The 27,168-nt window shown below is 36.9% G+C and overlaps 1 protein-coding gene across 1 annotated transcript in view; it reads left to right on the plus strand.

Moving 5' to 3' along the window:
- The window catches only part of CUNH8orf34 (chromosome unknown C8orf34 homolog), a 399,583-nt gene extending 376,348 nt beyond the window's left edge, over positions 1–23,235 (plus strand). Inside the window, 2 exon segments of the mRNA XM_019453229.2 lie at positions 19,149–19,208; positions 22,294–23,235. Coding sequence (XP_019308774.1) covers positions 19,149–19,208; positions 22,294–22,301 — 68 coding nt within the window. The 3' untranslated portion in view covers positions 22,302–23,235.
- The last annotated feature ends 3,933 nt before the right edge of the window (positions 23,236–27,168 follow it).

Consider the following 27,168-nt stretch of genomic DNA (forward strand, 5'->3'; position numbering starts at 1 on the left):
AAACAGTTTTGTAGTAGAATAAGTTTTGGGAATTTATACTTATCATTATATTTCAGAAACTCTCAGGTGTAAGAACCTGTTCTACTGCTGACAGAAAAACTTTTCAAGAGGAACAAAACAGCTCTTCACTTTTAAATGAACAGATCTAATATAATCAGCATCCTGGCTTAAAATGAGAGAAAGTATTGTCCATTGTTGACTTGAAGAAATGCTATACAGTTTTGTTTTGTTTTTTAATGTCGCTGCGTGGTCTTGCAGCAAGATCTGTTTGACTGTGTACAGTCCAAAGTTTTTTGCATATTTACTTGAGCTCTTTTTGCAGAATGCCTTTTCTTCTTAAAGTCTGTTTGTTTGTTTGTTTGTTTGTTTATAGAGAATGTGTGGAGGGGGGAGGAGCAGAGAGACAGGGTGAGAGATCCCAAGCAGGCCCCAAGCCATCAGCAGAGAGCCCCACAGGGGGCTTGAATCCAGATACCATGAGGTCAAGACCTGAGCTAAAACCAAGAGTCTGACTCTCAACCAACTGAACTACCCAGGTGCCCTTGCCAAATGTATATTAATTCCTATTTTCAGAATGCTTATAATTTCCAGAATGCCTATTAACTGCTGGAAGACCAGATGCTCTGGGATTTTAGCAAGTGCTAATCTAATCTAATCTAAGCCTCTCAATCTCAGTTCTCTTAATTTAGTGAGGAAGTTGGTTCTCTCAGAGATCGTAGGCTTGTTCATGTCATGTCAGTAGCAGAGGCCAGGAATATAATCAAATGTTCTTGTTTGGACCCAGCGATGTTTACTCTTATTGCTTCATCCTTTACTCATGACTTCCCTTAATCCCCCTTACCAGGGGGTGACACAGTTTCTGCTGGGACTCTTGAGAGCCAAAGTGCTTGGGGAGGAAAGTGGAGCTACAGGATTCTACTGTCCACTGAGGATGTGGTGTGGCCTTTATTCTCCTTAATCTTTTTTTTTTTTTTTTTTTAATTTTTTTTTTTCAACGTTTTTTATTTTTTATTTTTGGGACAGAGAGAGACAGCATGAACGGGGGAGGGGCAGAGAGAGAGGGAGACACAGAATCGGAAACAGGCTCCAGGCTCCGAGCCATCAGCCCAGAGCCCGACGCGGGGCTCGAACTCACGGACCGCGAGATCGTGACCTGGCTGAAGTCGGACGCTCAACCGACTGCGCCACCCAGGCGCCCCTATTCTCCTTAATCTAACCTCAGGTTATTTCTTTCCAGGTAGCCTCCTAAGATTTATATCTGAGCAATGCTTGAGTCAGTGGTGTTATTGTACCACAGCTGATTATCTCACCAGGCCCAAGAGAAGGTACTAACATCCTCTCAACTGAAAGAGTAGAAAGGGGTGTGTTAGGGGGCAGTGGTATATAGATAACACAAAGACCAAAATGAGTTAAAAGCCAATTAAGTCAGATGGGTGTTAGGACTTCATGACTCTTGGAACTCAAATTTTAAATATTAGGGTTATGACATAGAAATAAGGACTAGGAATATATACCTCAGGAGATAAACAAGACAGGACTTCAGTATTTTGTTCTTATTTAAAGGTCAACTAGGCTATCCTACACAACACATGTCTTTGTAGAGAAAAGACCCACATGCTTTGGAAACAACCAAGAATAAAAGATAGTAATAGTAACAGTAATACATAAAAATAGCTCAAGAATAACTAGAAAGATGAGCTCTTAAAGTAAAACAGACAAAAACATCTGACAAACTGTATTAGGTTATTTTTGAAGACCAAAAGAAATCTTGATGACTTTTAATCTCACTTTTCACATTCAATCTTCTATGAGTGTTCAGAAAATTCTAAAGCTTTTCTTAAAAAAGTCAGGGCATCCGAACTCATATGAGGCAATAAATTCTATAAATTAGGCATTTGCATGTTTGGTACCTGTTATTATAAATATTTAAGGATTGATCTTTAACCAACAAATATAATAGTAAGTTAATAATTACTGTGAATTATCTGTTACATGCAAAATAGTCTAATGTCAAATTGTAATTTTCCATGATAATACTGTTAGAGAATTAGTTTGATTATAAATAAGTTTTTGCAATTTCTAGAGGACACATGTCCCTGAATTATTCATGTGCCATTCTTACTTTGAAATGTTTCCCATGTCTGTGGTAAAACCCTGATATTATGAACGTTTCAATTGATTTCTAAGCTCCTAGAAAAAATGTAATGGGTTATATTTAATAACATAAAATTTAATCTCACCGAGTAAACTATTATTAAGTGTAATGGAAAAATGTGTTCTACAACATGTAAGGTTACATGCTTCAGAATAGATACAAAGCTTACCTGCTTTATTTATTGAAATTTCCTTGTCATATGCAATAATAGTAGTCAGAACATTCCATAACAAGTATCAGAGAAGACTATATTTAAACAACAGAACTGATCTTTTGTGATAAAAAATTCTTTGGATTAGAGTATTATATGAAGTTGAATTCTTTAAAACTGAAAGTAGGAGATACATGGTCCAATTTTAGGTTATTTAAAAAAATCAAAGTTATAAATGAGTAGCATATGTTTTTAATCCTCTTACTAAATACTTTTTGTTTGTCTTGGAATATTCTTATAGTTGCTCTAGATATAGCCTGAAACTACAAAATATAATAAGGAAAACGAAATGAAGGGGGATCTAGTTCATTCTTTAACCTTGATGGATTTAGCTTATAGGTAGTCTTCCATTAGATGGGATGTATCTTTCACAAATGAGAAGAATATATTGGCTGGTTGCAAGTAAAACCTATTTGTTCTTAATGAATTTTGTTCTGTACATTTTCAGTAACTGCAAGAACTTCAGCATGTTTATATCAGGCAAACTGTTCCGTAATTTCTCCTGGCTTGTTTTGCAACATTGATCTGCTTCACCTTCACAAATTAAATGGACCTTGGCATTTTTGTCACAAACCAGGATTTTTATAGTTAAGATTCTCCAATGTTACATATGCTCCATAGACCAGCTTACCTCCTTAGAATGTCCTTAGAATCATATTTACGTATCTTAAAACACACACATATAATGAGAAACTGCTGTGTTGGGTTCTATTGCATGGGAGATACAAAAAAAAAAAAAAACAACAACAACAAGAAAAAGGTTATGATCTCTTTTCTCTAGTAAGTTAAATAGAAGTGCATAATAGCATAAGGTATACTATTTAAGAGATAAGTAGAATGTTAAGGAAGCCAAAGGAGGGGTATATCGCATGGAATTAGCAGTAGGAACATGAAGAAATGGTGTTTGAACTAAGAGATACGTAAGATTTTGAAGTACAAGATGGACAAGAATGTCATATGAGCAAGAAGAACAGCATGGGTGAGGACACAAAGATAGGAAGAGCATTGGTTATGTTTGGTGAACTGTCAATTCATACTTTTAGGGGAAGACACTAGACACAGGGGATCAGGGAGAAATAAATCTAGAAAAGCAAGTCATGAAAAGAACATAGTGGGTGCAAATTATAAGCATAAGAAATGTGAATTGGTAAAATAAACAGCAGAGAAATCTTTACATAGGAGGGAGCCCTGATAAAAACATTCATATTCCTAACTTTGGAAAACACTAACACAAAGGAGGCCCAAGTGTTTAACCCTTTACATATTTCTTAACTTGGGAAGAAAATGAGATTTTTTTCTTTTAAAATTTTATAATGTTTATTTACTTTTTGAGAAAGAGACTGCATGTGTGTGCAAGCAGGGGAGGGGGAGAGAGAGAGGGAGAGAGAGAATCCCGAGAAGGCTCTGCACTGACATCACAGACTAGTTTTCTTGGGGCACCTGGGTGGCTCAGTTGGTTAACCATCAGACCCTTGATATCGGCTCAGGTCATGATCTCATGCTTCATGAGATCACACCCCACATTGGTATCAGGAATCAGATGCTTAGCCAATTGAGCCACCCAGGTGCCCCAAGAAAAGTAGTTTTTAAACTGTCTGTGCACTAGTGCTATTTTAAATAGAGATCATCATCTCCCCAAGACATGCCATTTTAAAAAAACTGATAAAGTTATGGTACACACACACACACACACACACACACACACACACACACACACAATGGAGTATTACTCAGCCATCTAAAAGAATGAAATCTTGACATTTCAATGACATGGATGGAGCTAGAGTGTATTAAGCTAAGTAAAATAAATCAGTCAGAAAAAGACATGCCATATGATTTCACTAATATGTGAATAGAATTTAAGAAACAAAATAGATGAATATATGGGAAAAAAAGAGAGAGGCAAACTATAAAACAGACTTTTAACTATGGAGAGCAAACTGAGGATTGCTGGGGGGTGGGGAGAGATGGATTAAATGGGTGATGGGTATTAAGGAGGGCACTTGTGATGAGCACTGGGTATGATATATAGATTATGAATCACAAAATTCTGTTGAAACTAATAAGACACTGTATGTTAACTAACTGGAATTTAAATAAAAACCTAAAATAAAAATAAAATAAAATAAAATAAGTCTCTTATAGGCAGGAAAAATAAATAAATAAATAAATAAATAAATAAATAAATAAATAGCTTTTAAAAAAGTTATCTTCTTTACTAGGCAGAGATGGTAAACAGGAAATACACTACAGCACAATTTATTGAAGGAAAAATAAATCATTGTTGAAGTGCATTTTAAAACTTTGTTTTGAGTGTTGTTAATCTATCAATTAAATATCAGTAAATATACATAGCCCAAGTTTATAATTTTAATTCTTTAAAACAAATGTTATTTTTAAATTTTACATACTACACCCAGGTCTCATCACAAATGCCCTCCTTAATGCCCATCACCCATTTAGCCCATCACTCCACCCACTTCCCTTCCAGCAACCCTCAGTTTGTTCTCTGTATTTAAGAGTCTCTTAATTGTTCTCCTCTCTCTCTTTTTATCTTTTTAAATTTTTTAAAAAATATTTATTCTATTTTGAGAGAAAGAGACAGACCATGAGCAGTGGAGGGGCAGAGAGAGAGGGAGACACAGATTCTGAAGCAGGCTCCAGGCTCTGAGCTGTCAGCCCAGAGCCTGATGCAGGGCTCTAACTCACGAGCTGTGACAGCATGACCTGAGCTGAAGTCAGATGCTTAACTGATTGAGCCATTCGGGTGCCCCTCAGTTTTTATCTTATTTTATTTTTTCTTCCCTTCCCCTATGTTCACTCAGTTTTGTTTTTTACATTCCACATATGAATGAAATTATATGATATTTGTCTTTCTCTGACTTATCTTGCTTAGCATAATATACTCTAGTTCTATCCACATTGTTGCAAATTGCAAGATTTCATTCTTTTTGATCACTGAGTAATATTCCATCATATATATATATATTACAAATATATGTGTGTGTATATATACAAATATGTATATATATGGGTGTGTATATGTGTATATATGTATATATATATATGTGATATACATATACATATATATGTATATGTGTGTATATATACATATATATGTGTGTGTATATATATATATATATATATATATATATATATATATATATATATATACCACATCTTCTTTATCCATTCATCAGTGGATAGATATGTGGGCTCTTTCCATAATTTGGCTATTGTCGATAGTACTGTTGTAAACATTGGGATGCATGTGCCCCTTTTATTCAGCATTTTTGTATCCTTTGGATGAATACCTAGTGGTATGATTGCTAATTGGAGGGTAGGTCTATTTTTAATTTTTTGAAAAACCTCCACAATGTTTTCCAGAGTGGCTGCATAAGTTTGCATTCCCACCAGCAGTGCAAAAATGTTCCCTTTCTCTGCATTCTCACCAACATCTGCTGTTGCCTGAGTTATTATTTTAGCCATTTTGACAGGTGTAAGGTGGTATCTCACTGTGGTTTTGATTTGTATTTCCCTGATGACGAGTGATGTTGAGCATCTTTTCATGTATCTGTTGGCCATCTAGATGTCTTCTTTCAAAAAGTATCTGTTCATGCCTTTTGCCCATTTCTTCACTCTGTTATTTGTTTTTTGGGTGTTGAGTTTGACAAGTTCTTTATAGATTTTGGATACTAACCCTTTATTCAATATGTTATTTGCAGATATCTTCTCCCATTCCATTGGTTGCCTTTTAGTTCTGTTGATTGTTTTCTTTGCGGTCAAGAATTTTTATCTTGATGAGGTTCCAATAGTTCATTTTTATTTTTGTTTCCCTCATCTCCAGACACATGTCTAATAAGAAGTTGCCGTGGCTGAGGTCAAAGAGGTTGCTGCCTGTTTTCTCCTCTAGGATTTTGGTGGTTTCCTGTCTTACATTTAGATCTTTCAACCATTTCAAATTTATTTTTGTGTGTTGTGTAAGAAAGTGGTCCAGCTTCATTCTTCTGCATGTTGCTGTCCACTTTTCCCAACAACATTTGCTGATATCCATTGGCTATCCATTGGATAATATTTCCTGCTTTGTTGAAGATTAGTTGGCCATACGTTTGAGGATCCTTTTCTGAATTCTCCATTCTGTTCCATTGATCTATGTGTCTGTTTTTGTGTCAGTACCATACTGTCTTGATGATTACAGCTTTGTAATAGAGCTTGAAGTCCAGAATAGTGATGCTTCCAGCTTTAATGTTCTTTTTAAGGATTGCTTTGGCTATTTGGGGTCTTTTCTGGTTCCATACAAACTTTAGGATTATTTGTTCTAGCTCTGTGAAGAATGCTGGTGTTACTTTGATAGAGATTGCATTGAATGTGTAGATTGCTTTGGGTAGTGTGGACATTTTCACAATATTTGTTCTTCCAATCCACACGCATGAAGTGTTTCTCCATTTCTTTGTGTCTTCTTCAATTTCTTTCATAAGCTTTCTATAGTTTTCAGTATACAGATCTTTCATCTCTTTTGTTTGTTCCTAGGTATCGTATGGCTTTTGGTACAGTTACAAATGGGATCAATTCTTTGATTTCTTGTTCTGCTGCTTCACTATTGGTGAAATGCAACTGATTTCTGTACATTGATTTTACATCTTATGACTTTGCTGAATTCACATATAAGTTCTAACAGTTTTTGGGTGGAGTCTTTCCGGTTTTCCACGTAAAGTATCATCTTGTCTGTGAAGAGTACAAGCTTGACTTCCTCCTTGTCAATTTGTATGCCTTTTATTGCTTTTTGTTGTCTGATTCCTGAGGCTAGCACTTCCCGTACTATATTGAACAACAGTGGAGTGAGTGGACATCTTTGTCATGTTCCTGACCTTAGGGAGAAAGCTCTCAGTTTTTCCCCATTGAGGATGATGTTAGCTATTGGTCTTTTATATGTGGCCTCTATGATGTTGAGGTAAGTTCCAAGAAAGTATCCCTATTTTTTTGAGAGTTTTTATCAAGAAAGGATGCTGTATTTTTCAAATGCTTTTTCAGCATCTATTGAGAGGCTCATGTGATTCTTATATTTTCTTTTCTTAACATGATATGTCACATTGATTGATTTGTGGATATTGAACCAGCCCTGCATCCAGGAATAAATCCCACTTGATAATGGTGAATAATACTTTTAATGAATTGTTGGATTCAACTTGCTGGTATCTTATTGAGAATTTTTGCACCCATGTTCATCAGGGAAAATGGTCTGTAATTCTCCTTTTTTAGTGGCATCTTTGTCTGGTTTTGGAATCAAGGTAATGCTGGCCTCATAGAATGAGTTTGGAAGTTTTCCTTCCATTTCTAGTTTTTGAACAGCTTCAAAAGAATAAGTATTAACTCTTCTTTAAATGTTTGGTAGAATACCCCTGGGAAACATTCTGGCCCTCGACTCTTTTTTGTTGTGAGGTTTTTGATTACTGATCCAATTTCTTTGCTGGCTATGTAAAACATAATTACTTTTAGAGTGAACTCTTACCTGAAGTCTCAAAACATGCATTATTTATGTATTTTTTTATATTAAACTCCTTATCAGCAATATGGTTTGCAAATGTTGTCTCCCAATCTGTAGGTTACCTTTTTATTTTGTTGTTTCCTTCGCTCTGCAGAAGCTTCATAGTTTGATGCAGTTCCACTTACTTATTTTTGCTTCTGTTGCCTGGGCTTTTGTCATATTTAACAAATTATTGCTAAGACCAATGTCAAGGAGTTTCTCTCTGTTTTCTTCTAAGTTTGCTACAGCTCCCAGTCTCATATTTAAGTCTTTAAAACATTTGAATTGATTTTTATGTACATTGTGAGTTAAGGATCCAATCCCATTCTTTTGTATGTGGATACAGTTTTCCCAAAACCATTTATTGAAGAGACTATACTTTTCCCGTTGTGTGTTGTTAGCACTCTTGTTAAAGATTAGTTGACCGTATATGCTTGGGTTTATCTTTGGACTCCCTATTCTATTCTACTGGTCCATGTGTCTATTTTTATGCCAGTACCATATAATTGATTACTATAACTTTGTAATATAATTTAAAATCAGGAAGTGTGATGCCTCCAACTCTATTCTTTCTCAAGATTGCCTTGGCTATTAAGAATCTTTTGTGGTTCCATAAGAATTTTAGAATTGTTTTCTATTTCTGTGGAAAATGCCATTGGAATTTTTACAGAGATTGCTTTGAATCTGTGTATCATTTTGTATAGACATTTTAGCAATATTAGTTCTTCTGGTTAGAATTAAACAAGAGTCCAGGCCAGAGGGCTTCCCAGTGTTATTCTACCAAACATTTAAAGAAGAGTTAATACTTATTCTTTTGAAGCTGTTCAAAAACTAGAAATGGAAGGAAAACTTCCAAACTCATAGTATGAGGTCAGCATTACCTTGATTCCAAAACCAAAGACTCCACTAAAAAGGAGAATTACGGACCATTTTCCCTGATGAACATGGGTGAAAAAATTCTCAATAAGATACTAGCAAGTTGAATCCAACAATACATTAAAAGAAATATTCACCACGATCAAGTGGGATTTGTTCCTGGGATGCAGGAATTTTTTGATTGCTGATTCGATTTCATTGCTGGTAATAGATCTGTTGAAATTTTCTTTTTCTTCCTGATTTAGTCTTGGGAGGTTATATGTTTCTGGAAATTTGTATCTTTTAGGTTGTCCAATTTATTGGCATATAATTTTTCATAATGTTCTCTTATAATCATTTGTATTTCTGTGATGTCAATGGTTTTTTCTCCTTTTTCACTTGATTTTAATTCCTCCCTCTGTCTCTGTCTCTCTCTCTTTCTCTCTCTCCCCCTCTCTTTTTTCATGAGTGTGACTAAAGGTTTATCAATATTGTTGATCTTTTCAAAGCCAGCTCCTGATTTCATTGATCTAGTCTTTTGTTTTCTTACTTTCCACTTTTCAAAAAATTTCTGCTCTAATCTTTGTTATTTCCTTCCTTTTACTGCTTTTGGGTTTTGTTTGTGCTTCTTCTTCTTCTTTTTTTCTGGCTCCTTTAGGTGTATGGTTAAGTTGTTTATTTAAGATTTTTCTTGTTTCTTGATGTAGGCCTGTATTGCTATAAACTTTCTTGGAATGGTTTTTGCTGCATCCCAAAGATTTTTAACTGTTGTATTTTCATTTTCATTTGTCTCCACATATTTCTCAATTTCATCTTTGATTTCCTGGTTCACTCATTCATTGTTTAGTAGTATGTTAATTAACCTCCATATATTTGTGTTCTTTCCAGATTTTTTCTTGTGGTTGACTTTTAGTTTTATAGAGTTGTGATCAGAAGAGATGCATGGTTTGATTGTAATCACTTTGAACTTCTTGAAACTTGTTTTGTGGCCTAGCATGTGACCTATTCTGGAGTATGTTCCATGTGCATTTGAAAAGAATGTGTATTCCATTGTTTTAGGATGGGATGTTCTGAATATATCTATTAGATCCATCTGGCTGAATGTGTCATTTAAGCCATTGTTTCCTTGTTGACTTTCTGTTTGGATTATCTCTCCATTGATGTAAGTGTGACGTTAAAAATCTCTTACTATTATTGTATTACTCTCAATGTCTTCCTTTATGTTTGTTATTACCTGCTTTACATATTAGGGTGCTTTCGTGTTGAGGTACCTAAATATTTACAATAGCAACATCTTCTTGTTACATTGTCCCCTTTATGATTCTGTAGTATCCTTCTTTGTCTCCTGTTACAGTCTTTGTTTTAAACTCTATTTTGTCTGACATAAGTATTGCTACCCCAGCTTTCTTTTCGCTTCCATTTGCACGATAAATGTTTTTTCATTCCTTTCTCTCAATTTGCATGTGTCTTTAGGTCTGAAATGAGTCTCTTGTAGGCAGCGTATAGATGAATCTCGCTTTTTTAGCCATTTAATTCATTCTTATGCTTCCTCTAGTCGATTATTTATTCCCTCTAGTGTATTTTTAATTTCAGTTATTGAACTCTTTTCTCTCATTCGTACTTTTTTATGTTTTCTCTCTTTTTAAGTGTCTCACTGAGGTGCTCCACTCTTTTCTCCACTCCTTTCCCAAGTCCAGTGAGTATTTTATGACTATTACTTTAAATTCTGTATCAGGAATATTAATTATCTCTGTTTCCTTTACTCTCTTGCTGTGATTTTGTCCTGTTCTTTCATTTGGGACATAGCCTCTATCCTCATTTTGTCTAATTCTCTGTATCTGCTAAGAAAGTTAGGAAATTCTCTGTATGTTAGGAAAGTCAGCGATGTCTCCTGCTCTTAAAAGTAGTGGCCTATTGAAGAAGAGGTCCTGTAATGCCCTGCAGTGCAGTGGCCCCTGTTCACCAGGACCTGGTGCTTCAGGGAACTCTTCTGTTGTTTTGGCTGGCCGCTTTTTCCTTCAATCCAGTCATCTGCAGTGGCTTGCTTTGCCTGCTGTGGTCAGTGGTTGGTCCTGTGGGGTTAGTGAACCAGTCTGGGCCGTCTTGGGCTTGAGTTGGGTCAGACCCAATGTTGCCAGAGCTGTGGTATCACCAAACTGCAGGATGCTCTCCCTATGTTGGCCCTTGATAAGCTTTTGCTGGTGGGTGGGGCCTGCAGTCAGACCCCAGCCCACCTCTGGGGTTGCAGTTGAACTGGTATGTGTGGTTTACTTTTCCTCTTCCTGGGGTAGGAGTCAGTTCTGTGTGGTGTTGGCAGACATGGTCCAAAGGAGAGGGTGTGGGCAGGGTGAGCTGTTAGCCAGTTAGGTGGAGAGTACTTGTATTGTGCTGGTTCTGACAAGTGTCTGTATTTCTAGGCTGGGGATTAGGGGAGGGAAGTGACACCTGTCAGCTCTGTTGTTATAGGAGAAATCTTTCAAAGATCCCCACCCTTTTAGCACAGGCTCTAAGATTAGTAAACAACAACAACAACAACAAGAACAAAAATCTTCCTGTATACCCCAGGTGTTTTTTAAACTGCTGTTTCTATGCCTATTCTCAGTGGGGCTGTTTGTTATGCTGTCTTTTTAAGGGTGGGGGCTAAGTTTCCAATTGTTCTCCGTCTCTCCCAGACCCATGCCTACTGATTTTTAAATTTCAGCTGTTAAGCCTCATTGATTGTAATAACTTGAGAGAGTAAGCCCCTTTGGTTTTCAAAGCCACATGTTGTGGGGATTTGTCTTCCCAGTGTGGGTCCCCTGTGCCTGGGATGCCTGGTATGGAGTCTGTTCCTCTTTCCAATCTGTACCCACTGTGCCCCTCCCACCCCCGAAGAGTCCCAAGGGTCTGTTTGGCCCCCGACTATATCGCTGCCCTTTCTACCCTCTTCAATATGGCCTATTCTCTACATTTAGTGGTGGACAGTCTATTCTACCAGTCTTTGGGGCATTTTCTGGGTTATTCACATGATGTGGGTGTTATCTAGGTGTATCCCTGGTAGAGGTGAACCTAGGATCCTCATACGCTGCCATCTTTCCTGGAAGTCCCTGTTGATTGAATCTTGAGTCACATTTCTTTGACCTAAAGAGTACCAATTAATATTAATTTTGATTTGTGATTCTTGGGATGAATTATCTTTGTCTTAAATGTCTTTATTTCTTCTTTATTTTTGATGGGTATTTTCACTGGGTGTAAAAATCAAGGCAGCTTTTTTTTATTTCAGCACTTTGAAAATATCCTTCCATCAGTTTATTGTTTATTGTTACTTCTTCAAATGTTTTTAAATTTTTCATTTTGTCTATTATTTTTGCAGCTTTACCTTGAGTAACCTAGATGTGACTATTCTCTGATATACCTTGGATTCTTTGTGTTAAACATGAGTGATAAGAATGCTTCTAAATCTGTAGCTTTCGGACCTTTGGCATCTTTGGATTTTCCATATTCTTTTTCTGTCAAGTCTTTGGCTTCTTTTCTAGTCAGCTGTTGCTGCATAAAATAATCACCCAAAACATTAGTATCTTAAAATAACAATCATTTATTTAATTCATTCATGGGCAGTTTGGTCAGGGTTCAGTAAGAAAGGCTTATATCTTTTCCATGCAGCATCAGCTGGAGTGATTTAAGCAGGGGTAGAGGATACATTTACAAGATGGGTAACTCACATGCTTAGATGTTGATGGTCACTATTGCCCGAGAAGTCATTCAGGACTGAAGGTCAAGGACCTTGATTTCTCTGCATATAAAACTTTCATCATGCATCTCTCCATGGCATGTTTAGGCTTTCTCACATTATTGTAGCTGCCTTAGAAGAGTGAGTATCCCATAAGACAGGAAGTGGAATTTTTCCATTCCTTAAGGCCTGAACCTGGGAACTCACAGCACTACTTCTGCCATTTTGTTGCATATACAGTCAGAGATTTTTTTCAATGTTTATTTTATTTTTGAGAGAGAGAGAGCAAGAGAGAGAGCATGAGTAGGCAGGGAAGAGAGAGAGGGAAGCAGAGAATCCAAGCAGGCTCCATACTCTCAGTAGAGCTTGATGTGAGGCTCCATCTCACGAACCGTGAGATCATGACCTGAGCTGCAATCAAGAGTCAGACACTTAACTGACTGAGTCATCTAGGTGCCCCTGCAGTCACAGAACATAGATTCAAGGTTAGTGGACATGGTTCTAGCAAGTTGGGAAAAATACGAAAGAATTTGGGCGGGGGGGGGGGGGTGGTATGTTTTAAAATTGCCACGGCCACCTGTTAACATGTGTTAGATACTCTAACTGTATGTAAAATGTGCCCCACCTCTGTTTTCCATCCATTTGTTTCTGTGTATCACCCGGGATATTGTATTCTGATCTATGCTCAAGTTTATTATCTCTGTCATTAATGCTATCAAATCAGCTGTTTAACACATATATTACAAAATTGAGAAGATTTTAAGTGGGTTTTCTTCATTGAGAGGGCTGGTTTATTTCTATTTGCCCTTACTCTTACAGTGTGACCCTTCAGAGTAGCAACCCCAAACCTAGGGAATTAAACTGAGTCACCTTCCTCAGTAAGCCTGGGGCTCCAATTTTTGTCCTGTCTGCCTATGAACCTTTTGCAAGTTGCCAGCCTCTCAGGAATTTCTTCTGCAACTGGTAGCTACCTTTAGAGGAATTGTGTCACCAAATTCCATGCTCATTTCTATTTATTTCTTTATTCTTCTGGATATTGACCGTTTAATACCTTATTATTTTGCTAGCTCTCTGATACCTTCGCAGAGGCTTTAAAAATGTTTCATCCAGCTGTTATAAATGTTTCTAGTAGCTGCTTTATCTGAAAATTTTACACAACCAATCCTGGATATTAAATTTCTTACTCTGATATATTTCAGTAAATGTGGGCAAAATCAACACATTTTCAGATAATTTCCTTTAGTTTCCATAGACTAGGAAAACATTTCTTTTTCATTACTTTAATTTGTGCCAAACATAGTGCCAGATACATAGTATATGCTTGCTAAATATTAGTAAGTTCTAAGGTTTTACTTTTAGGCTAAGCATACATCCTATAAAATGGTTTCTATTTATGCAAAAAATGATGATTTATCTTCTATCCCACCAGGACTTCTTCTTGCTTCTTATTAGGTTTCTATTTACCTTTGCTTATGTTATTATTAATGACATTGTGTTTTTACTCCTGTGTGGAATTTGTTCCTAGACACTTGCTAGGTTCTCACTATGACTGACTATTGTGAGCATATGCATGTGTCATTTAATTTTCTCAGTGGGATGCTAATTTTTTTTCTAGACATTATGATGGAGTGAGGAAAAAAAAAAAACCTAGGAGTCAGAAAACTCTAAGGTCCTCCTTCTTCCCTGTGGTTCCCAGGCTAGTAGACTGCAGAAAAGGGCTCACACTCAGATGCATCTACAGTTGCCCAGTTCTCAGACTTTAACTATCAGAGGTACATTAACTACATGGGAATAATACAGAATGCTTTCCCTCAAGTTTCTCTGCCGAACAATCTTTGCCTTTTTCTTACTAACCGAAAATAATTTATCTTTTCACTTAGGAAGCCACAGTTCATTTGTCTTATTTTTCTTAATTATTCTATGGTTTTTGCATTTAGCTTGCTGCCTCTAATATGCCTTTGAACTAGCAGAGGAGAGAAGGATTTTATATTCCCATTTTGGGGCCAAAAGCGTGACCTCTCCCTTAGGTGGGTTCATGGGTGGTATGATCATCTTATGCAATGTGCTTTCTTATGTATTCTCCCAGGCTGGAAGAGTTCATTTCATATCTACTAATTGGGGCACCTGCATCATTGATCCCAGCCTACCTTATTATTTCCCTCTCCTTTTTCCTCCTACTTCAAACTTAAGGGCTTATTTACCTCAAACTGAAGGGGAAAAAAATCAAGGAACAAACTCTCTCCTCCAGAAGATGCTATAATTTCCACTGTGTGAGCTAGCCTAAAAGTTGACCAGCATAGTCTCCTAAAAGGTAGTGGAATATTTGTTATAAGGATCTGACAGGAAATTGTAGCCTGAAGATAGGCATTGTGGGTGAAGAAACTACTTGTGTAGGCATAATGAAGCTGGTATATGAAAAAAAGTGGAGTTCTACACGTGGAACTTCAAGAATGTGGCATAATAAATCTTTTCACTGAGGAAGTTAGCATATATTCTAATGGATATATAATTTAATAATGAATTAGGAAAATTGTCACATTAGGCTAACATAAAATAGAACCACAGAGTCTATTTGAGTCATTAGAATTCTATTATTCCATTTCTCCTTAAAGCCTATTATGAGTAATTGACATTTTAGGCTTATCTAGAAACACATGCATCTTCAAAAGAAGAGAAAATGAAAGAGGACTGACACTTATGACATTTTTGCTGGTAGGGGCTATGTAGCATCTCCTTTAATCCTTGTGACAACTTAATATGTAGGTGATATTCCTCTGCTTTTACAAACTCAGATCTGTTAAGTGTATCCTGTCCCAAGGATACATAATTAATAAGTGCAATTTACAGTCTAGCTCAATCCAAGGCCATATGTTCTACTCCAAAATGTCATTCCATCTCTATAAGCTAAAAAAAGGAGGGAGGGGGAATGTGTGCATAGAGAGTATCAAGAGAGGAATTATTTCACCGAACACAGAAAGAGTTTGTATCATAAAGTGCTATAAAGCTTGAAAATAAGAAAAAGTGACATATAAAGAAACAAGCAGTAATACATTTGGCCAGAAAATCTGCTTTTAATATAAACTTCAACCTTGATTTAGTTAAATTTACGCTGTGTTCCAAATTGTTATCCACAGGCAAAGTCATCCAGAAAATTAAGGGAGGCATACGTGATAAACATAAAAATTAAAATTTTGACAGAATAAAATAAATACCGTTTAGTAACTACATTAAACGTGTTTAAAATCTCATAGTTCGATATTAAAAATAGAACAACTGTTCAAAGCATGCTGCCAAATTTCTTCAGAATGAGTTGTTTTGAAATGTTGACTAAATATCCCAAAACTATATATCAACTGCAGTATAATTAAACATTCTTCAGACCAAAAACATAGCTTTTCTTTATATTCTTAAACATATGTTATATGTGACTTTCTCCTTCGTATTAGGACACAAGGAATTATCCATTTGTTAACATTTAAAAAAAAATTCAGCAAGTTTCTACTAGTTATGCCAGGCTTTATAATTTATAAATTGCTTCCACGTATTTAATCTCCAAAACTAACCTATTAGGGAAAATTTCTTCTTAAGTTCCTATTTTATATTGTAATTATTCAGCACATATTTATTTAAAAAACATTTGTACATTCACTGTTGATTTACTTAACAAATAGTTACTGAATGAATTGGATGAATGAAGGAATGAAGAAATTTAGTTCGTCTTGGTTAAGTGATCCTTGAAGATCCCTTGAGGAGTAGCCAAGCCTAAATCTCTATCTTCTGATTATTCAGGGAGACCACAATGTCTAACAACATAGACAATAATAAGTGGTTTATCAGTCTACACAACAACACATGATGTGTTCGATGACATTCCACATGTTCAGGGTGTTGTTCCTCAGCAGTGATGATAATTCGATCAGAGTTGCAATGAACACAGAGCATTAATGCAATATTTACATCAGTCCCTACGTGTCATGTGGGATCACTGCCTGAGGTGATTTGTGTGGCTGTTTTTCACCGAATTAACCTGTGCCTATGGCATTTAAGAAGAAAATAAGAATATTCTATGCTGTAAACAAAATATTATCTTTATTTCTCGACTTTATGGCTACTCTTTTGCTTGCTTTTTCTGCCCCCACCAAAGGAGCTTCATTTCTTACCTCCCCATAGGTATGGGGAGTAATGGGCCATCCTCTGGATAAGCTGTGCTGTTTCACAGAGGGAAGCAGTGTAAGGCTGGATACCTAAGTCAGTTGCCATATAAGAGTAAGGGTCATGCAAAAAGTTCAGTTCAGAAACTTGAGATCAGTTAATTCTGTCTTTTATTTCTGTTATCCTTGGCCACTTTGCCTTGCCCCCCTGCCCCTTATCAAAATAAAGCCTCCTCATGTATTTGTTTTCTTAAACACTGTGGATGTATTTCCCAGATTTTTCCACTGTGCCCTATGGAACTGGAATTTTATTTGCAAACCGATTGTCTGGCAGTGCTATCCAAAGAACACTCTTCATGCCCCTCCTTATTTATTTATTTATTTATTGGCCTTATTCGAAATATTTCCTGGAAGACACAGCTTCCCTTATAGCCTTTCCCAGGGGAAACTGTCTTTCTTTCAGTTGCCCTGTGTTAAGCACCATGAGGTAGCATTACCATTCTACCTGAAATTCCCCTCCTTTATAGGCACATGCTATTTGTCTAGCTGTCCCGTTTCTTTCCTTGTCACTGTAATCCTACCAATCACGCCTGTTGTTTCACGTGGGGTGCTTACATTTGAGTCATTGCTTTTCTCTCTGTACCAATCTTATCATTAAGAAAACTTAACTCCTACTTGGGAGACTTATCCACTGTCTTACTATTATAATTCTTTGGCCCTCTCAAATGTAGCGATCTTCTAAGGCAATGTATTTTTTTTCTTGTCTAATGTGAAATAGCATCCAACTCTAAAATCTTAGACTACTGTAATGCATTCTCTGTCCCAAACCTTCTACCCTTAAGATTATCTATTTCCTACTAAACCTACACTTCAATTTTATTTTCGTACTTTGACACTTTGCTACTCCTTCTCTTCAACTATATGCAACTACATCTGGCTTCATCCTTCACCCAAAAGTCCATGCCATACAGAACAGTGATACACAAAGCGCGGTCCACAAACCAGCAGCATCAATATTAGCATCCGCGTCTCTTTGGAAATTACAAGAAATGCAACCCACAACAACTAAGTCAGAAACTCTAATAGCAAAGCCCAGCAACCTGTGTTTTAAAAAGCCCTTCAGATGATTCTGATACACTTAAAATTTGAGAACCACTAAGAGAGATCATTAAATGCATCATCATTTTATTCAAAACCCTTCCATGTGTAAGATTTCTAAAAGTTTATCAAGTTCTCCAGCTTTATTCAGCATCCATTTTCCACATATAATCACCACTTTTGATCCAAATTTTTCTGTAGTTCCTACTTATCTGAATTTGAATACTGCAAAACTATGAAATGCCTACTGCTTAATGACTCTTGCAAAGGTGTTTCCCTTATAACCATCCTCCGTGGGGGATCCTGAGCTAACTTGCTCAAAGTCATGTATATACATAAGGGTGAAACCAGAATTGGAACTCAGGTGTGTCTGAGTACAAAACCCATGCTTTTTCAATTTTGCTGCTGAATTATGTGAAATAGCAACTGTACTGATATGAGTCTTTCACTCCAGTTGGAACAGAACTTACCAATGGATCTCTACAGATGTCTTAAAAAATGAATTATATGAAAATCTATTATCAACTGATAAATATCAAGTTATGTAGGACTTCTAAGAGCCTTTGATATGCTGGTGTATAAATTTCGATCCTCCAAAAAGCAGATATGGTATGTTTCTGTCCCAAATTCCTTAACCAAAGAACCATTTTTTGTGGATCATTCATAACAACACCATGCAGGGCGAGCATTCCAAGATCTGCTTTAGAAAACTTGGACTTAATCTATTTCCTTTCTCTTCAGGAAATGTGAATTGCTCATGTCCCTTAATCCCTTTATTTCATCTGCTTTTATCCTCCATTCTATTTCCCCACTCTTTTAAACTAGAATACTCTTTGCCTTTGTCCCACAAGCCACCGCTCTTTTCCCTCAGGGATGCATTCAGAGGAATTACATTCAGCATGTGATGTTATGTGCCAGGCATTATGAATAGAGTGTATGTGTATTTATATGCACTACTTCTATAAATTTCATAATAATTTTGTGATGATGATGTTAAATTGCAAATGTGATCGCGTAACAACTCTGTGATGTATATATACCCAATCCTGACTAAGTTGTGTGAGGATAGAGACCGGAATAGCAATCCTTTCCTGCCTAACCCATGCTGGCCTTAAGAAATGAATGTGATTTATGTGAGATCTTCTTGAAGTCCACATGTATATTCACAACACTATCTGGAGGCTGGAGGGCATCTTGCCCTAGAATTTATTTCAAAATCAGCAGAAGTTTAAATTGAAAATGACCAGCGTATGGAATAAGAATACACATACCATGAAGCAAGTTAACTTATGTGTAATTGCAGCTCATTATATACTGTAAGTGTAGTTTTTTGATATTAATTTTGATTACCCTGCACTAGAAATTGTTTAAACTGCTAGGAGATTGTGTTTAATAGATTTTTTTTCCTGGTCCAGCATATTCTCTCTTTTTCTTTCACTGTGCAGGTTCTGCTGATCTTCTCCTTTGTGTCCCATGCTCCTCTTGTCCTACACTGGTCTACTCTGGTATGTTTGCTCAGGGCACTTAATACCAATGTCAGGTAATTATCGGTGCTATCTTCAACTGCTCAAAGTTTGGATTTGTTTAATGTACAGTTCTCATGGCCTATCATGAGAAAGAGGCTTCCCTCCTACTCTGCATAATGTTTCCTTTTTCTTTTTGTCATATTCTATGGATCTCAGGCTTCTCACGAAGTCTGTATTCTCGTATGCTGAAGTGAATTGAATCCTTCCTTCTTGGCAGGAAAATCCACTTCAGATATATTTGAGATGAAAACATGTTCCCCCACTGTGAAGATCATGGACTTTGTGACACCATTAAATATATCTTGGAGATACAGAATCTCAGAACAATTTTACATCCATGGGCATGAGGTTACTGTATGAACTGGATATGTAAGATGAAGAATTTGTAGTTTCTTCTCCCACGTACGTCACAGAGAGAAGCGAAAGGTTGAGTTTGTCCTTAGCAATAACAGAATCACAGAATATCAAATTTAGAAAGAACCATCTGCTTCTCTCCCAATTTAATGCTGATCTCTTCTCCAGAGTGCCCCTACGAAATGACCATGCAATCCTCACTTGAACATCTTGAATAATAGGAAGTATTCTACCTCCTGTGGCTGTTCATTCAATTTTATTCTGGTCTAATTTCTCATCAACCTAATATTGAGAAATCATCTAAAGAGATAATTTCTGCAATGCATCGCTGTGTAGTTAGCAAAATATTATGTTCATTGTGCATGTTTTATAATAAAACAAAAAATGTTTTATATTAAAACATGGAAAACATGTAGAAAAATGTGCACAGCCCAACGACCAATAAAAGATGATTTATTTAAAAAGTATAGCAATCTATATAATGGAATACTGTACATCTTACGAAGGTTGAGATATATATTCATTGGATAAATACATATATTTATACTGATAGTAACTGGATCCATCTATCTATATCTATATATATTCTGTTGTGGAAACATTTTTATAATACTGTTACATGAAAAATGAGTTACAAAACAGTATATTAAATATAATTCACTTTTAGTTATATACAATGGATAGACGCATACGCGATCATATATTTACATCTGCAGAATACTGTCTGGATGGTTACAAACAAAAATGTCTTGAAAAGATATCTGTATCCCCATGTTCAGTGGTATTATTTACAATAGACAAGATATGGAAAAAACCTAAGTGTCCATCGACAGATGAATGGATAAAGAAAATGTGGTACACATATACAGTGGAATATTATTCAGCCATAAAGAATGAAATTTTGCTAATTGCAACAACATAGATGGAACTTGAGGATGTTTTACTAATTGGAATAAGTCAGACAGAGAAAAACAAATACCATATTATCTCACTTATATGCGGAATCTAAACAACTGCAACAACAAACACTAAGCTCATAGGTACAGAAAACAGATTGGTGGTTGCCAGAGTCAGGGATTGGGCAAATAGGTGAAGGTGGTCAAAGAGCACAAACTTCCAATCATGAAGTAAATAAGTCATGGGGATGTCACATACAGTATGGTGACAAAAGCAGACAGGTAGGCAAACAGTAATGCTTAAGTTGTACAAAATGTTCAAAACCTACTTTAAATGAAATTACTTTCTGTTGCTCCAAAATCTGGATCCTTGTAGTTGCCTTATTTATGGTTCTTTCTGTAAAACAGACAAAAATTTTATCTCTCGGGGCGCCTGGGTGGCTCAGTCGGTTAAGCGTCCGACTTCGGCTCAGGTCATGATCTCGCAGTCCGTGAGTTCAAGCCCCGCGTCGGGCTCTGTGCTGACAGCTCGGAGCCTGGAGCCTGTCTCAGATTCTGTGTCTCCCCGCTTCATGCTCTGTCTCTCTCTGTCTCAAAAATAAATAAATGTTAAAAAAATTTTTTTAAAAATTTTTATCTCTCTTCCACATAGTAATTCTACCATTGTAGGAACACAAAAACCATGTTGTTCTCTTTGTTAGTCCTTTACGTGTTCTTTGTATGACTTGCAGGTATACGGCCCTTCTACCCAAGAGATCTGAATAAGTAAATCATTCATCCGATTCATATTTAATAAAGAGCTCCAATGAAACAGGAACTACGCCAGAGAATGACATGTCACTATCATGTGACGAAATCACACAGTGAACATTGTTTACATAAAAGACTCCTGATTATCGTTATGTAGGCATTAGGGTGAGATCAGTGCACGCAGCAGGAGAATTCTACCTTGACTAGTGGTTGAAGGGGCCTGAGAAAAGTGGTTTTTAAGGCTAGTCCTAAAGCAGTAGGATTAGTTAGATAAAGGAGTTAGCTGGGGTTGGTTGGAATAAGTAAGGCATTCCAGAAAGGGAAAAGTATGTGCAAAAATAACTGGGCTCCCTTCTTTCCTCTTTTTCTTCCTTTCTCTTCTCCCTCTTTACCATCAAACAAATACTTACTGAGCAAACACCATGTGCAAAGTATACTTTCAAGTCCTGTAAGTAAGTTGGAGATTCGTATTTTTCTTTCAAAGTATTTATGGTCTGGTGAGTGAATCAGAAATATTAAATATAGCTCAGGTACGAAGCAGAAGAAACAGGTATTATCAAGTATTCTAGGAGCATGGATATTTCCCTTGCTTTCCTAATCATAGTCTCCTGGGGAAAAAAAAAATAAAGGAATTATTTTCAGTCAAGAAATATGGGCACATAGTTCCAGTGCTAAAGAAAGGACTTGTGCAGCCTCATCTATCTTATGCCTCTCTAGCTTTCTAAATTCAGCTTTCATAATTCCTTTCAAGATAGTAAATGTGTACACACCTCACAAGTATTTCTCATTGGCCATATTTGGAGAGCAACCATTCTATTTTAACCGTCCAAGATATCTGTAGAATAGCTACTTCTAATTATATATACAAAAAAGGTTTATACAGATTCCAGAAATTGACATCCTGGCAGCAAAATACAGTTGATAAAGGTAGGACCTAAGGTCAGTGCCATGGTAAAAGTTCACACAGGGTATAGGAAAGCATTAAAGTCCCTAACTTTCTTTTTATGCTGTACTGTAGAAGTATTATTAAGCACATTATCCTTTGTTTTGTTTCTCCCCTACAGGTCTGTGAAGCAGGCAGAAGTTCCAGGTGGTCCTTAAAGAAATTGCAATTATTCAAATCCTTATGTATAGTTCTAATTTTATTTACTATGTGTAATCACTTAGAGAATGGTTATTTTTATAATATCAATAATAAACAAGTACTCTTGTAACCAGGGGGTGCCTAAAGGTGTAATCAGAGAACACTAACCCTGGCAAAGGATTCTGGGGTGGTCAGGATGTCTGCTGCCTTTTGACATGGTTAGTGTCCTGGGTTTAGATTACTTTATACCCAGTTATTAAGATTACTATTTGATACATTAAATATTGCCTGATTCAAATAACTTTGCTTAAAATTTTTCTGTATTTTAACTTGTGTAGGGTTTTCTACTTCTTATATTTTTATAATATTTTCTCATTTTTTAGATTAATAAACATTATACTTATCCACATGTGCCAAGATGTGCCATTTAGGTCTCTCTGGGAGTTAGCTGTTTGGTATCATCACCTGCCATGTGTGTTTTGTGCAGCAGTAAGAAGCATATTCTCTACCACTGCTCCTTCCTATGATTATCTTCCCTGTTCCTATCAAACAAATAACTGATATGTTAATTTAATAAAGCAGATCAATAAGGAATGAAATGCATGCCCCAGATCATATGCAATGAAAATTGTTGGACCATTTATCCAATTATTGAGCCCAATTAAGGTTATCCATTTTGCATTTGATGTATGCTCGCTCTGGAATATATTCTGCACTAAAGCTAAGTGAATGGATCTAAGTAAATCTATTGAGTATCTCTATTGTCTGTTTTATCTTATTTGTCTGAACAAATACCTTATCTTATGTTTCTGAACCTTTAAAGGCATATGGTTAAATTATAAAATTGCCTGTATTACTGTGAAAGAAACAATGTTAAAGGCAAGAACATGGCTAAAGAATAAACAAAGAAGTTCTGATTGTATGAATGGAGTTACATTCCTAAATCAACTAATATAATAAGTTTTCTTACATTAACATTTTCATGTGCATAGAGACTCAAGACTAACTTTCACAAATGTTACCGGTTTTGTTTTGTAGAAACAAATTAAAGGCTTAAAACACAGTACATTTTTGCGCAGAAAAGAAAGTAGGCAAGAGAGCAAGTTTATGAGAACAGAACACTCCTCTATTTAAAAATCCTTGTGATAAAGAATATCTTCAAAAATATTTAATGGAGGATCAAAATGTTTTCTCTATTAGGGATAGTCTTTCTTTAATATATGTCATCCCTGATGCCCTCATCCGAGCCAATTTGCCTCCAGCCTTCACTTGCTCAGCTTTTGTCTGCCTCTTGCCCCCTAACATTTTCCTGGAGACAATCACTCTCCTAAGTGCCACATCAGCCTCAGGAATCAGATCAGCCAGGATATCGGAATGTATATTGCTAAAAATGCTACCAAAGACCTACAAACCTGGGCACTAACTAAAGTAGTAAGCGGATAGATTTTAATCCATGGTAAACTATTGCAGCAGATAAGAACTCTGAACTGAACTCATCTTTGATTTGTGCAGAGGTGACTGCATGTTCAAAGGAAGAGAGGGAAAGTAAGGATGTGAATTGCCAGAGCTTGAGAAGAGTCGGGGAAATGGAAATTTATAAAAAGCAGACAGGGGAGTTAACCCATGTGAAACTCATTTGGGTTTGCTAACTGTGCTTATTGAAGTTTGACTTTTGTCCTTCCACTGAGACTGGGAGACAGGGGCTCTATCTTCAAGTGTTGGCTGGAAAAAAAAGTTGGCTGCTTTTGGCAGTCTTGTACTTTCCCAGGAAGGAACTTGACGGGGCTGGGGCCATCATCATGGAGATGCTGCCTTGACTGTTAGAAAGTAAGTTTGTGTTTGTTCATGTCTTCTAATGTGGGAGCGGGTTGGAGTGGATGAAATCATTTGTACTCAGAGTCTGCAGTATTTATAGGCCAACGTTGAGGTCTGGTCAAGAAAAGAGCTCAGAAGAGCCAGGCTAGAGTTTGGTCCAGAAGAGAATCTTCATCGGGACACCTGGATGGCTCAGTCAGTTGAACATTCAACTCTTGATTTCGGCTCAGGTCATGATCCCAGGGTCGTGGGATCAAGCCCTGCATCAGGCTCCATGCTAAGCATGGAGCCTGCTTAAGATTCAATCTCTCCCTTTCTCTGCCCTTCCCCTGTTCATGCTCGCTTTCTCTCTCGAAAATAAACTTAAAAAAAAAAGAAAAGAATCTTCATCAATGCCAGTCACACACACACACACACACACACACACACACACACACCCACAGTATCTGCCCTGCCTTCTTTGTCAACTCCTATAACCACTTTTGGAGGACAAGGACAGAGGCCAAGGCCAGTAAACAGCTAGAGTCCATATCAGGAGATTTCTCCAGGTTGCTTTTCTATCTCCTGTTTTAAATTTCGCACATGAACTCTGAATCTCTTGGCACTTACTTTGACTCCCCTTACTCAGTTTACTTTATTTGTGTTTCCTTTTCTCTTTCTTTCTTTCTTTCTTTCTTTCTTTCTTTCTTTCTTTCTTTCTTTCTTTCTTTCTTTCTTTCTTTCTTTCTTTCTCTTTATTTGTGTTTCTTAACACAGCCCCAGAGTTATTGCAATTTTTAGGGCTTGAAAACCCCACACAAAAAGGGCTTCTAGAAATGCTCGTCACAACCCCCGCTTTAACGTCACTACTATAGACAGATAGCTTTCAGCCCTAACTCATGCCACCATCTCCAGGTGTCCTTGGCTGATAATCTCTGCCCTCTGGACATGGAAGCCAGACCCTTATTCTCAAAGATACCATAATCTAGTGGGGGAAATATGCATATGAACAGTTAATTTAAATAAAATATGGTAATGCACAACGATGAAGACATTTACAAGCTAGGATACTATGGGAGCACCAAAGAGCAGTTGGGAACCCATCTGAGATCTGGTCTTGGATGAGGATCAGTGCTGGGGTGAGCAGAAAGTCAAAGAAGATTCCATGGAAGAGATAATGCCTCAGCTGGTTCCTTAAAGATGAGATCAAGTCAACTGAGAAACAAAAACAAATAAGAGGGTTTTAGTGGGAGCAACAGAATAAACCTAGTATAGAACTCTGAGTGGGCAGACTGTGCATGGGGATAACAAATGTATTTATTATTAGAACATGTAGAATATGAGATGATGTGGCAGTTGATGGGGCAGAGAAGTGGGTATATATGGGGCTAGGAAAAATCACATGTTCCATCCAGTGGTCTTCAAGTCTGGTGGCTCATCAGAATCACAGATACAGATACTTAAATCCTACTCTCTGGGATTAAGATTCAGTTGGTTTGAGGTAGACCCCAGTACTTACTGAAAAGCTTTTTATTTGATTCTGAGGAATATCCAAAGATGAGAGCCATTGCTAAAGAGAGCTACTAAAAATTTTCAGCGATAGAGAGTAGAATGACACTATCAGATTGATGTTAGGATAGCTTGCTCTGGCAGCCAGTAAAGCTGCAGAAATAGTAGACCCAGGAAATGAGAAAACCTAGAAATGGGGAAACCAGTTAGGAAGTTGTTGTAGGAGTTAAAAATAAAAATAAAGTCTTATTTAGATTTATTAAGGCAAAAAAGGTTCACAATCTAACTATAGTTGGTATACTCTGGAATCAAGGGAACAGATAGAATCAAAACTTATTTGAGGGCTAGAATTGTCAGCTCTTATGGAATTATTGCACATAGATGAGGACAATAAAGTATTGCCAAGAATGCCCCCCAGGCTCATGGCTTGGGTCTAGGGGCGGCTGTAAAACAATGAAAGGAAGAACAGGGGAAATCAGCTCTTGAAGATGATAACTACAGTGTAGATATGTTGAAGTGTACTTGCCTATTTGATCTCAAATGTCCAGAACACATTGAGGCCAAGTACAGGGCTAAAGATACAAATTTGTCCTTCATGTGAATATATGGGTTTACAAAAACTATAAAAATGGGTCACATTGCCTGAGGAGAACCTATGGATGCCTCTAAAGAAGCACCTAAGAACACCTAAGGGGCAAGGTCAAAGAGACTGCAGGAAGGAGACAAGAAAGAACTGTTGAGAAAGATAAGAGAGAAAACAAGAGCAAGGGGTGCTAACTACAAGAGAATGGATAACCATGATTTTCATGCTGTTTTCATGGTAGCTTTCCCGACTTAGATTTAAATCTTTCATCTGACCTTAGATGCACTATACATTCCCTAAGATATACTTCCTTAAGCAATGAGTTATTCTTCCTTTAACTTTTGGAAGGCCAGGAAAATGTTTGCCTTGAGTGGAGCCTCCAGGGATGAGACAGGCAGTACATCCTCATGTGATGTCAGTACAGAGTACGATAAGAGGCAGAGTATGATAAGAGAAGAGATATACCACATGAACTGATAACTTTTATACCTCCTTTAGGAAAAGGAGACATTTCCACAGGCTTTTGAGAATGTCAAACCTTCCACCCAGATTCATCTAACACTTACTCAACAACGCTTAATTGTCAAACACCCACTCTGTAATACCAGATTAGACTCTGAGGACTCAGCAGTAGTGGGACAGTGTCCTTGCATTCTTGAGCTTTGGTTAACCTGCAATCTAAAGGAATAGGGGGGTTATTCAGGTGAAATTGGGGAAGGTGGAAGGGAATTAGGGATAGCAATGGAGAAAGGGGTTGAAGACTATTTTGAGACGACAGCATGTGTAAAGATCCAGAGACAAGGAATAACAAGGTGTATCCAGTGAAATGAACAATTGAGCATGGCTGGAATAGAGGGGATGCACAGTATTGTCTGTAATGCAGATGAGAAGTAAGCAACAGCCATACCACATGTAGTCAAACTATAAAGAGTATTATAAGATATCTTACATTCAGAGGGCAGTGAGACA

The sequence above is a fragment of the Panthera pardus genome, unplaced genomic scaffold (assembly GCF_024362965.1).
Source record: "Panthera pardus isolate Hobbes unplaced genomic scaffold, ASM2436296v1 HiC_scaffold_7, whole genome shotgun sequence".
NCBI classification, from domain to species: Eukaryota; Metazoa; Chordata; class Mammalia; order Carnivora; family Felidae; genus Panthera; species Panthera pardus.